The sequence below is a fragment of the Phaethon aethereus genome (assembly GCF_964289735.1).
Source record: "Phaethon aethereus genome assembly, chromosome: 8".
Taxonomy (NCBI): Eukaryota; Metazoa; Chordata; class Aves; order Phaethontiformes; family Phaethontidae; genus Phaethon; species Phaethon aethereus.
The window spans coordinates 6,034,101-6,046,997 of record NC_138584.1 but is presented as its reverse complement, the minus strand read 5'-3'; the positions used below and the strand labels follow the sequence as shown (position 1 = coordinate 6,046,997).

Sequence of the window (12,897 nt, the reverse complement as noted above, 5' to 3'; positions counted from 1 at the left end):
AGGGTGGTTTGTACTGCAAACACCGATTGCAGGATATGGGGTGACTCTTCACGAAAGCAAAACTGATTTCTTACTAAAGTCTGCTCCCATGTTTAAGTTGCAAACACCAAAAGACTTGGGACAGGCTGGCTTAATGCCTCCCATCTGGGTCTCAGATGGGGTTGGGGGCGGAAGTTAATTGGTGCTGACGCTAAGGCTTCTGCTGAAATTGCAAATCGCCCCTGAAAATCATCCTCCCCGAGCGGGAAGCTCGCCACCAGACGACTTTACCTCCGGGATGCTTACGCCAGACTGAACGTTCCTCCCCACCAGGGCTGTGGCTCCCTTCAAAAGGCTGTGTGACCCCTCTGTCCCCGCCGCAGGCGCCACGCGCTGACAGCTGGCAGCGCCGTGCCTTCCGCAGCCGGGCGCCGGATGGCCGGGGCGAGACTGAGCTGCCCTGCCATGCCTGGGCGGGAGCTCTCGTCATGAACGCACACGGGCCCTCAGCACCAGCCCGCACCCATTATTTCAGCAGTTGCTCTTTATCCTTACAGAGCACCTCGTTTCTTTTGGTTACGCCGCAAGAAATATGTGGCGTCTCCTATCCAAGGCTGGCTGTCGCAGTGTCTGCGCACCTCCTTGGGTTTAATACCTCTCCAGGAGCAGGTTCCTGGGGAGCGGGGCTCGCCGTTGGCCGGTATTTGCGCACCTCTGATCCCTGCGTTATTTTCGGTGTGGTTGTGCATCCTCCGGGAACGACTCCTGGCGCTCCGTTGCGGGACTCCTCCTTCGTTAGTCCGGCATGCTGCCGGAGGGTGGCCCAGCTGCTGGCATCACCGCAAGCCACCAAACTCTCTTTGGTCCCTTTTCCTGTGTACATTTGCTTTTTCTGTTGTTGGTGGTTCCCCTCCCTTCAACACTAAATAAACGCATTGCTGCTGCTGCCCAGCGCGGCGCAGCGGAGATCACGGGTCGTTCTCGCAGTGACCCTTGCTGGGGGACAAGCTGGGGGTCTTCTGGCACTGGGTAGCAGGAAGAGCTCCTGCCAGCATCTGCCGGGCATCTCCCTCCTGGCTTTTAAGGTATAAAGTGGCATCTGTGGTTTCTGGGGTCCCCTCTGCGCCACGGGCGGCTGCTGCCCAGATGTGGGGGACGCTGCAGGCAGCTGCTGCCCAGATGTGGGGGACGCTGCAGGCAGCTGCTGCCCAGATTGCGGGCGCCGCCACGCAGACGGCAGCCATTGCTGCCGTGCCTCCGCCGCGTGCCAGCCTCGGCGCCTGCCGGGGAGGCTTGTCCTGGTGCCGCGGCACAAGTTTCCCTTTCCGTGGCTGGAAGAAAGAAAACCCCCAAACCAGCAGGAGCACAGACCCTTCCAATTAGCGACGGATACTTGCAGGCGCAGCCCCCCCGCTGTCCCGGCAGCACTCGCAGGAGGAGAGCAGCCCCATCACCCCACGCTCCCCCCAGCCCACCACGCCGCTCACCAGAGCGGGGAAGGGGGATTCTGCTCTTGGAGGGCGACTGCCCGCTGTGGTTACATTGGCCTCAGGGGGCCTCAGCCCCATGTGAAGGCACCCCACACGCTCCTCAGCACCCAAACCCTGCTCCCACACCCACAGCAGCCCTACAACCCTGGGACTAGGGCACGTCCTCTGCCCTTGGCCAGCCCATGGCAGCAAGCATCACCCCAGCCCCTCCGTGCCACCTGCAAGCCACGGGCACTGTGTTTCCTTTTTCTTTCTTTTTTTTTTTTTTTTCCCAGTTTGAAATAATTTAAGAAGAAACCCACCAGCCCACGGGTGCAGGTTTCCAGTGCTGTCGGGGAGGCCCCCGTCTCGTGCGGTCACGGAGACAGGGCGGCCCCACACTGGCCACCCCACTGCCAAGCAGAACACACCCACCCTGGGTCAATGGCAGGGCTGGGCTCTCCCCTGTCCCCACACTTGGGGCAGCTCCTGGAGATGCCAGACACAGTCTGGGGGGGGTCCTTGGTCCCACTCTGCCTCCCGGGAGGCCGGGAACCCGCCTGCCCCCACCACAGCGTGAAGCCGAGCATCGCACCGGAGCAGGGCAGGTCCCGGCACTGTGGGGCAGCTTGGTCCACGCTGCGCCGTCCTGCAGCATCCCGGGACGGCGGTGGGACATCGTTCTCCTCCCGCCGGGCTTCCCGGGAGCCATGCCAGGGTTACCGGGGTGCCGGGCGGTGCCTGAGCACACGGAGGGACAGGGTGTCTGCCCGGAGCAGCAGCTCACGGATGCGGGCCAGCCCCAGCCCCGAGACGGCCGCCCCGTTGACCTGCAGGATCTCGTCCCCCACGCCCAGGAGCCCCGCGTACAGCTTGGCCGTGCCGGCGTCCGCCATCTCCTGCACGTAGACACCTGCGGAGAGGGATGGGGGTGGGTGAGCCCCCCACCCTGCACCCCGTGGCGGGGGCTGGGCCCCCCAGGGGTGCCCGGGGGCTGCACGTGGAGCCCATGCACAGCAACAAACTGACTATCAATGGCCTTTGGGCTGGGCTGCGTGTCCCAAGCCAAAGGGCTGATGGACACACTGGACAGTCCGTGGCCAGAGCCACGCGTGGCGGCATCCCCCCACCCACTGTCACCCCTTCGGGGCTCTGCAGCGACGGAGCAGCCCACTCCCACCCCTCCCCAAGCTCACGCCTGGGGAAGGGCGAGAGGCACCACGGAGGGGCTGGGCCGTCCTGTGCCTCCCCGGAGGTTCGTGTGACGCTTTGGGACGACCCCACCGTACCTGTGTCGGGCCGGCCGTGCCCAGAGGTGACAGAAAACCCAAAGCTGCCGTGGGGGGGTCGCTGCAGCTCCAGCTGGCTGGTGCCGTCGGGGAAGACCTCCACCACGCGCCCCACCGCGCGCAGCCGGCCGGGCACCCCGATGTCCTCCACGCTCAGCGAGTGCCGCGGCCCCGGGCCCCCCTTCCTGCGGGGAAAGGGGCTGAGCAGGGACCCTGGGAAGGGGATGGGGCCCCCGGCTGCACTGAGCGCCCCAAAACAGCCTTCTCGGGCACGGTGGGGACGTGCCGGGCCCCGTCCTACCTGTCGGCCGCGGTCTGGGGCAGGAGGTAGGCGCTGGCACGGGGTGCCTTGCCCAGGAGGGGGTGCAGGCTCTGGATGGAGGCGGCTTTTCGGGGCTGGCAGAACGATGACACCTGGGGAAAGGCACCCGGCTGAGATGGGGACTACTGTGAACACCACGCGGCACCGCAGCCCTTCACATACCAACGTGCCCAGGGAGCGGGGGCCAGCCCCCAGCCGCTGTCCCCCCGCCAGAGCCCTCCCCAAACCCCCCCACTCCGGGCCCAGACACCCACCCAAGGAGCTGGGTTTCTTGGGGAGGCACCTCGCTGCTCAGCTGGCTGGGACACACAAGCCATGACCCCAAGCCAAATTACCCCATCTCCCCTCCCCATATCTGCTCTTCCACCCCTCTCCCCCTTGCTCCCTCCTTCCACTCCCCATTTGGCTCTGGGCTTTTCGAACCCAGCAGGTTTGGGAGGGCACGTGTCCCCACACCCCCCCGGGGCCACGACGCGATGCTCAGGAACGCTTCCCCCCAGCACCCCTCCTCCTGTGGGACCCCCGCCCCGGCTCCCCACGGACACTCCCCGCGTGGGGTGACGTTTCAAAGCTCACCAGCCGCAGGGACTGCAAGGAGGGAGACTTCTTCATGCCGGGGCTGCCCGGGGGGGTGCCACCGGCGGCCGGGAGCTGCTCCATGCTGTAGCAGCGGAAGCGGCCCAGGCGCTGCTTGGTGCTCTGGCTCAGGCTGCACAGGAGCTTCTTCAGCCCCGACGCCGAAGCGCTGCTGGCCTTGCGGCTCGCCGGCCGCCCCGGCTCCCTGGGTGGAGAAGGATGATGGTCACCCACCGAGTGCCTCGGGGGGGTCTATCCTGCACCCACCTTCGCAGCCTTGGGAGCTGCAGCAGGGTGAGATCGGGGTGCAGCCGCCTCCCCGCAGCAGTAGCCCAGCATGTGCAAGGGACGGCTTCAAGAGCCAAAGGGACCTGAAGGGCTCCCTACCCATTTTCCCTATAATTCCAGGGGTTTTTGAACACCTTTCGGACTCCCCCTGCTCTTTGCCTGAAGGGATCGCATCCTGCCAAGCGGTTTGAAACACCCGGCGCCGCCTCCGAACCCCCCTGCCAGGCTGAGACACGCTGCGCCCGGGCGCAGGCCCAGCGGGTTTGCGTTCCGTGAGCCCCAAGGCAGCGCCGGGGCTGGCAGCATTTAGCAGCTGGTTTTCCCCAAAAGGGAGCTAAACCCCTCTGAGGTCACCCACCGTTTGCGGCAACATCCCCCACGGAACCAGATGCGGGGCGAGACGCAGCTCCCCAAAACCCACTTGAACGCACGTGCAAAATTGTCACCCCCATATTGTGGCTTCTGGGAGCTTTTTTTGGTGCCGAAAGCCGGAGTCCCACCAGGAAGCCTCATGGGGCTTGGCCCGGCAGCATCCTGCCGCGCCACAGAGGGATGCTCAGGGGTGCTCAGGGATGCAGCACCTGCGGTGCAGGGTGCCGGCGGCCCCTCGCTCTCACTCACCCCTGTGCCGTGCTCCCGGCCGGGTGCCGCTGCTGCTGCGCTCCGGGCGCCCCGGCAGCCTCCCGGGGCACGGGGGTGACGGGGCCGGCGGCGGGCTGCAACGGTGCCCCTGTAAGCGCAGTGAGACAGTCACACACCCGCCTCCGTGGGGACCCCCCGGGCACCCCTGCACACAGGTGTCTTACCTCTGCCCGTCCCCGGGGGGTCCTGCCCGTCGGTGGCGTTTGTGGACAAGGCACGGAGGGGGCTCCCTGGGAGCCACCTGGGGCTGCAGGGACTCCGCTGCTCCCTCGGCCCCGCCGTGTCCCCAGGCTGGGGGGGCCCAGCGCTCCCGGCGTCAGGCTCCGGGCCCCGGGCTCCTTGGCTCGACGCCCGGCGGCTGCCAGCGGAGAAGAGGGCTTTCCTGCAAGGCACCTGGGAGCAGGCCTTCTTGGTGGGGGGGGGAGCGGGGAGGTGGGTGCCCGGCGTTGGGGTGCCAGTCCCCACCTGCGAGGAGGGGTCCCAGGGCTCATTGGGCTGCTGTGGGGGACAAGGGGTGTTTCCCACCACCTCCTTGCTGCTCCCCAGATGCTGGCGGGGGTCCTCCTCCTGGCTGCCAGCTCTCCCCAGCGGCGGGGGGCTAACAGCCGCCGGCCGGCTTGCCGTGCCACCTGAGCCCCCGTCCCCTGCGTGGGGGCCACCGCCGGCCGCACAGGTCTCCTTCCCAGCCCTCGCCTCCAGCTGCGGCACGGCACGGGGGGCCCTGTGCCCACGAGCCCGGGGGTCCCGGTGCCCCCGCGGGTGGGGGCTGCGGGGTCCTGCCTCCTCGCTGTCGGTCCGGCAGCCGTCGGAGGTGTCGGTGCTCTCCAGGGCCGAGTCCACCTCATCGATGTAGGTGACGTCCCCGATGTACGTCTCCTTGATCTTCTCAGTGTGGATGCGCTGCCGGGAGGGGAGGATCCACAGCGGGGACCCCCGAGGACCCAGAGCCCTGGTTTTGGGCTCCAGCTGGGCAGCGCTTGTCCCCCCGCTCTCCCCTGGGATGCTTCCTCTTGCCGCAGGGCTGCTTTCGGCCGTGTTGGTGGCTGTTGGCGTATCCACACCCCGGACAGCGGCGGCACCGAGGAAGGAGCCACAGGTGCTGCACTTGCCCCCGGCCATCAGGTCGACGCTCCGGTCTTTGGGCTGGCCGGCACCGTGCCCCGGCTGCCCACCGCTGGCCGGCTCCGGTGAGGAGAGCACCGAGCCCAGCGCCCGCCGGTGCCGCAGCTGCAGCCGCTCCAGGTACCGCACCTCGGCGTCGCGGGCCGACTCGTCCTCGAAGCGGACGCGGGACGGGGAAGGTCCCCGGGGCCGCCGCGGCCGCCCGCAGCTCGACTCCCCGCTCGACGAGTCGCTCAGGCTCTCGCCATGCCGGGGGGCGACGCTCGGCCTCCCGCCGGGCTCCCTGGCGTGGGGACAGACGGGCGGACGGACGAGCTGCAAGGGCTGCCCGGTTCCCTTAGCCGGGAGGGGGAACACCCGGCGCAAGGAGAGGCGGGACGGGCAGTAGGGAAGCCCACCCCACGCTCCACGCAGCCCCCCGCTCCCCTCCAGCTCTGCCCGGGCTGCCCGAAGCCGGAACGGTGAGAAGCTGCGGCAAAGCCACCGCCCCACCTCCCATCCTCCCGGCCGGCCGCGGCCGCGCCGCCATCGAGCGCAATTAAACACCCCCCCCAAATTTTTCCGCTGCACAGACCCGACGCCCGCCCGGGCAGGGGCCGCTCCTGCGAGCGCAGAGCTGCTCAGCGAGGGTGCGAGGCCGCGCGGCGCGGCGGGCCCCGGCTCCGCACCCGCACGCTCTACGCACGTGCGCGCTCGCCAAACCCGCACGCACCCCCCAGAGAGCGCCGGGGGCGGCGCGGGGGGAGGCCCGCGGGGCCGGCACTGACCTGGGGCGCGGGGCGGCGGGGAGGAGGAGGATGTCGTGGCTGGCGCGCAGCGGGTTCGTCCGCGCCTTCATGCGGGCGCGCTGCAGCAGCTGCTTGGCCTGCTCGTGCCGCGGGCTCAGCGCGAGCGGCTGCCCGGGGACAAAGGCCCTGCGGCCCCGCAGCGGGACGGGGATTAGGAAAAAATAACAGGGATTAGACGCGCTTTAGCAGTGACGACGAGGCCGCGCTGCCCAGGGAAAGCGGGGCCCGGCCTCCGTTCGCGGGCGGGCTGGCTGCCGCGCTGGGGGAGAGCCGGGCGCGAACCCCCGTGGCCCCCGGTGCCAGGCGGGAGGGAGGGGGTCGCGCCCCGCACCGGTGATGCTTTGGGGGAGGCTCAGCGCCCGCACGGCTCAGGGACCGGCTCAGCCGAGGCAGCGCTTTGCACCACGGGCCCCCCGGAGGTGGATGAGGAAACTGAGGCAGGCGCTGCCCCCGATCCCCGCCGGCGCAAATCCCGCAGCGATGCCAGCGCGGGGAGGTTTGGGATGATCCCCCCAAGCCGGCTGCCCGGCTGCCTTCCCTCCCTTGCAGGGGTTTTCCCCACCCCGGCCCCGCCGGCTGCGGGGTAGGGGATCCGTCGGCTACGGGAGAGCACAGCCCTGCTCCGGCGCTGCCTTCACCGCCGGCCGTGGCCCTAATCCCCCTGATTAAAATAATCAGCTCAGGCAGTCACTTCGGGGAGCCCGGCCTTAACCTCTTCACGGCAGGAGGGTGGGCGCCCGCCGGCCCCCTGCGCAGCGCCATGGAGGGTCCAGGCTTCCCCCCAGGTTTTGGCTGCTCACGGGGAGCACAGCACCCCCGGCTCAGCCTTGCACCCGGCCGTCACCGATCAGCCCCGGCCGCCGGAGGGGAACCGGTAACCGCAATACAGGTGGGTCTCCCCCACTCACCTGCTTCCCCCGCGCCGCGCTGCTTCCCCTTCACCCCCCCAGCCCATCCGCCCCTCCCGCCTCCCTATTTTTAGTCCGTACCTCTAAGGTTTATCGTTAGGCCAACGAGATTACACGCACCTGCCGCCTCCATCCTCTTAAGCACCTGGAGGAAATTTCTGTCCCGTCCTCTTCCCCAGCTCCCTTTCCACCCGGGGTCCCAGCGGGGACCCCTCATGCCCAGGCACCACCCAGACACCCACCTCGGCCTGACCCTCCTGCCCCGCTCGCACCGAAGCGTCCGCCGGAGCCTGTCCACGCGCCCCCCGCCGGCTGCCACGCTTGAGGGGGCTGGACCCACAGCCCCCCCCAGAGCCCGGCCGACCCCCAGCAGGGCTTCACGGGTGCATTCCTAACACAACACCGGGCAGGGGAAAGAGGGAAATGTTCCCCGCCCCCCTCACCACGCCGGGACAGACCTACCTGCAGCCCTCGGCGTCCTGCAGCGAGACCCCCGAGTCCCAGTCCCCGTCACTCGCTGGCACCTCTGAAACGCAGGACAGGGGAAAGCATCAGCCTGGCTGGGCTGCGGCCCCCACCCCGGCCCCCTCACTAGCACCCCCATACCCCAGCCCCGTGGCTCAGCTCCTCCTAACAAACACCTCTTTGGGGGCTAATGCCTTACAGGGCATCCCAGAGAGACCCCAGAGGAGCGGGACGTGGGGTAACACCCCCTGGCGTGGGGTGCGCCCGCGGGGATGGGGACCGTGGGGTCATTAGAGCAGATGCTTCCAAAGGAGAAATTAATTCCCTTTTCTGGTGGCAGCTTGCAAAGGGAAGATGATGCCCGGGGACCTCGAGTGACCCCGAAAGTGTATTTCCTGCTCTTGCTTTTAGCAGCAAAATTCCCTACCAGGACGCTGGAAGGGACCGGCGGCACCCGGAGCACCCCGGTGAAGCAGCACCCCATTTTGTTTGTGGGCAGCTCCTACAGCTGCCGGTGAAGGGGGTGCAACCCCCGCGGGGACGGGGCAGCCCCGGGGTGTGAACCAGCGCGGAGCTGCGCCCGCAGCCTGGGAGGATGGAGGACGGGACCCAGGAACCCCCTTCACCCCAAAGCTTTTCCTTCCCGCAACCCTGGCTCCACCAAAACAGCCGCCCCCCACCCAAAATACACACCGGGCGGGGCGAGGCCCAGCACCTCCTGCAGCAGCCGCCGGTTCCTCTCCACCCGCTCAGCCAGCGAGAGCCTCTCCCAGCCCTCCGCCATGGTGGGGGACACGGGGGGACCCCCCATGTCCCGCAGCGGGGTTCGCGCCTCCTCTTCCAGGGGGAGTGTCTCATGGGGGGAGGCAGAGCCCCAGGACCCGCCGCCCTCGTCCCGGGGGAGCTCGGTGCCTGCCGGCACCCGCCAGAGCCCTGGGGTGCCGGCGCGGGGTGCCGGGGTGCCGCCGGCCGCAGGCTCCCCGCTGTCCAGCAGCCCGTCCGTCAGGTAGGTGCGGAGCTGAGCCCGCGGCTCCGCCGCCGCCGCATCCACGTCCACCCCTGGCCTCCCCCGCCGGGGCCGGGGCTTCTTGGGCGAGGGCGCTCGGGGGCAGCTGTGGGGGTCCCCGGCCGGCCGGCCCCCCGCTTCTCCTTCAGCGCCTTCACCTTGCTCTCCAGGATGGCGTAAGGGCCGCGGGCGGCCTCGGGGCGCTCCGGCGGGGCAGGGGCTCGGCCGTGCTGCTTTGGGGCCCGCGGCGCCCGCCGTGTCTCAGCGGGAGAGCCCCCCTCCATGCGCCCTGTGGGGAGAAAACCTAAGGGAGAGTGGGCAAGCCCCCACGCAGCCACCCTCCTGCTCCCCAGCACCCACCTTGGCACCTCCTGCAAGCAGCATCCCCCACCCCACGCCTGCCCCCGGCTCTGCAGACAGCAGCAGCGGGGATGCCCGGGGCGGGGGGCAAGGGGATGCGGTGCCACTGCGGCGCACGGCCTGGCGGGGAAGGGGACAGGGACGTGGCACAGCACGGGGCCACCCACCCACAGCACCGACACAGTGCCAGCATCGCTCTGGGGCGGGCGGGACGGGGCAGCGGTGGTTCCCCAAAGTGGGTGGCCAGGGGCTGAGCAGGAGCACGGGTGCCTGCCCCTGCCATTTTCGGTGCCCTGGGGCACCCAGCAAGATGCTCCAGGGGGAACCGGCGCTCTCTGAGCCAAATCAGGGCCCCCAAACTTCCCAGAAACGCCAGAGATGCCACCAGACAGACACCACCCCCCCTGCTCCACCCCGGCCCCCAGGGTCACACGTGTCACCCGTCCTGCACCGGCCTCGTGGTCCCGGTGGCACCCGGCTGCTGCCGCCCCCCTGCACCCCGCCGGGAGCATCCTGTACCCCCGGTACCCTCGGAGCAGCCTCCCCCGTGGCATCCACCCTGGGCCCCGTGTCCCTCCCGGGTGACCACAGCCCCTCGCTGCCCTGGGGCAGAGCGGCGGCAGGATGGGACCGCGGCGCGGGAGGCGAGGGCTGTCCTTACCCCCGGAGCAGCATTGGGAGAGGGCTGGGAAGAGGGAGAAGAAGGCGGAAGAAGGGAAGGAAGCAGGGGAGGGGAAAAAAAAAAAAAAAAAAATTAAAAAAAAAGAGGACAAACCAGCAAAACCCAGCCCCTTCAGCCGAGGCTGAGCTCAGCCGCTTGGCTGGGCTGCGTGGCCACGGCCAGCCCTGCCTCCCGCCCGGGCCTCCTCCTCCTCCTCCTCCTCCTCCTCCTCCGCGCGCCCCCGAAGCGCGCACCCCACGCCGGGACACGCGGCCAAATCCTGCCCTAGCCCCCAAGCCAAACCGCTTGCCCCGGCGCTGGCTGGTGGGTGGCCCCAAAGGGCGACGCCACGGCAGCCACACGAGGGGACCCCGCGGGAGGGGGAACCCAGCACCCTGCGCCGGGACGGAGGGAAGCCCGGCTGCCTTGGCCGGCTCTCAGGAATGTCCTTTGTCTGGGCTGCGGGTTTGGGAGGCGAGCGGGGAGCGAAGCCAGCCCACCTCCCCAGGCCTGCCGGGGGGAGCACCGCACCCCGGGGTGCTGGGCGCCGGAGGGTCTGCCCCACACCAGTGGCTGGGGCTCCAGGAGGGCAAAAAGGATGGAGAGGGTGGTCCTGCCGGTGTGGGGGTGTTTCCTCCAACAGCCTTCAGAAGGGGAGCGAAGCCTGCCGGCTCCAGGCACCCTCCCGCGAGCATCACACGTTGGCAGACGTGCTAAATTTTCCTGCTTTCCCAGAGGCCAGATCCTGCCTGGACCCCACGGCAAGCCGAAGCCAACGGCTCCAGACCAAGCATCCTCAGGCGGGAGGCTGGTGGGAGCTGAGCTTGGTGCGTCCATGTATCATCATCCCTAAAAGCAGCGTGCAACATGCACCCCGCAGAGCCACCCACACGGAAACCACCTCCCCTGCCCTCCTCCCCCGAGACCCCACAAAACTCATCACACGCAGGAGGAGGGTCCCGGGTGGGCAACCGCTCACCTGGAGGCGCAGGGGCCGCCGTCCCCGGGGGGCAGGAGGGGTGCTGCGGGGGCCATGGGCATCCCGACTCCGCTCCGGCTGCCGCTTTAAGCCGTGGCTTTTGATATTTGTGATTGGTTTCATAATCCCGATCAAAAGGAAATCACCAGGATTATGAAATTGTTTTAATCCTCCCGGCTCCGGCCGCGCTGGGCCCCGCCAGCAGGAGCAGCAAGGCATCCCTTTTTTCTTCTTAAAGCATCCACCACCAACCCCGGCGGCCCCGGGACCCCCATCACAGCCAAAACGTGCCTTCGGGAGACGCCGTCCCCGTCAAGCTGGGGACAAACCGCCCGGCGAGGGGCCAAGGCACGGGCAGCCAGGCAGGGAGCGGCGGGCAGGGAGCCACGGCCGGCAGCACCCGGGCTGCGGGGATTAAACCTCCGGGAAGCGGCTGGCGTGAGCAGCAACGGGCTTAGAGTAATTTCAAGGCGCCGGGCTCTCTTCTGGAGGAAGACCGATTGCGAGAGACGATGAAGGGATTTAAGAGAGCAAAATGAAAGCCCAGACCCCAGACAACCCAGGGCTGGGCTGCTCAGCCTCCGGTCACCCGCTGTGCAGGCAAGACGACTCCTCGGACCAGAGACAGGCTGGAGAGAGGCAACCAAAGGCTCCCAGAAGGGCCACGAGCCTTTGGCCGGTACGGCAGGGCCCGTGCAGAAGCCTCCTCCAGCATCACCTCCTGCGCGTTGGGTTTGCCCCTCCTGCCCGCCTCCAACCCCTTCTCCAACAGCTCCCTCCTCTCCAAGCACCTCCGTCGCCTCCGGGGACACGGATGTCCCCCGCCGGCGGCCACGGCTGCCGGCCCGCGGCTCCCGAGGCTGCCAGAGCAGCGTCTTTTGACGGACCGGAGGAAGCAAACGCTTCGTGGGTGGATGTGGCAGCAGGGCTGGGACGTGGGAAGAAAGACACGCAGACCGGGGACAAAAGAGCCATCAGATCATTGGAAAACAAAGAGCTTGTAATAATGAAAAAAGGACAGATTTCGTAACCAATCACTTTTTCCTTTGAAAAACACAATCACAAGTAACTTTGCTTTATACAACCACCTAGAAACTAGGAAACAGTATCACATTGTGCATTTTTTTTTTTTTTTTTTTTAAAACCTACTTATCGAGAAGGGTATTCCACACTTCAAAAATTATATCCATTCGGGGAGGGAAGAGGAGACAGCTAACAGCGCAGTCACAGATACATCATGAGTCCAAGCAAGCGGCAAATTCTTTGTCCTCACCTTTTCCACTTAGCCAAACAAGAAGAGTGGAGAAGGGGATAGCGAAAGAGAAAGGAGGAGGAAAGAAAGAAAGAAAGCACCCACAGAGGACTAATCACACTCCATAATTACTTTTGACATCTACAGGGCTTCATAGAAAGATCATTTAGACCAACACAGCGGGGAGGGGAGAGGAAGGCGGCAGCGGGACCCGGGAGGAAACTTTGGCATTTCCAGCCCGAGCCCCCCCCACACGCCGATCCTTGGCCGGGAGGGCGGCACGAGTTCTCCAGGCTGCCCGATTTCTCCTCTGGAGCAAAGAGTTTGCAATTTGGTTTCTAGAGCTTGAGGGACCGTCAGGCCATGGAGCGTCTTCCCAGGCAGGGTCCGGCGCCGGTCGCCCACCGCGGCACGGCTGCGCCGGGGCCGGAGCAGCCTCCGGCTCCCACCGGGACGCCCGGCGTTACCACCCCTTTCCTCTCCTCCCCTGCAAAACCCGCGTCTCTCTTGCGGCCGGGGCCTGGCAGCAGGGAGCGCAGCCCCCGAGACGTGCCGACGCAGCAGGTTAAAGCCACGGTGGCGGCGGGGCGACAGCTCGGCCCCCGGTGCGGTATTTGGGACGGCATCCCGGCAGGGAGGCAAGGTTTGAGGAGGTGACAGCCACCGAGCCCAACCCTGGCTGCGCCAGTTACCGTAGGGAGTTTCCACTCTTCCCCCGGGAGCCCCAGCCCCTCTTTTCCAAGGAGACAAAACGACCCAATTGCCTTCTGGAATAAAAATGTAAATTAAAC

The 12,897-nt window shown here is 67.3% G+C and overlaps 1 protein-coding gene across 1 annotated transcript; it reads right to left on the bottom strand.

The window, feature by feature from the left end:
- Positions 1-1,120: 1,120 nt before the first annotated feature.
- On the bottom strand, positions 1,121-9,138 carry KIAA1614 (the record flags this gene model as incomplete). The annotated part of the gene is given in 10 exon segments (XM_082003298.1): positions 1,121-2,361; positions 2,738-2,922; positions 3,039-3,151; positions 3,636-3,840; positions 4,545-4,653; positions 4,730-5,970; positions 6,455-6,601; positions 7,846-7,909; positions 8,542-8,943; positions 8,946-9,138. Coding segments are annotated over 10 exon segments (2,853 nt in total). The 3' UTR covers positions 1,121-2,167.
- Between the last annotated feature and the right edge of the window lie 3,759 nt (positions 9,139-12,897).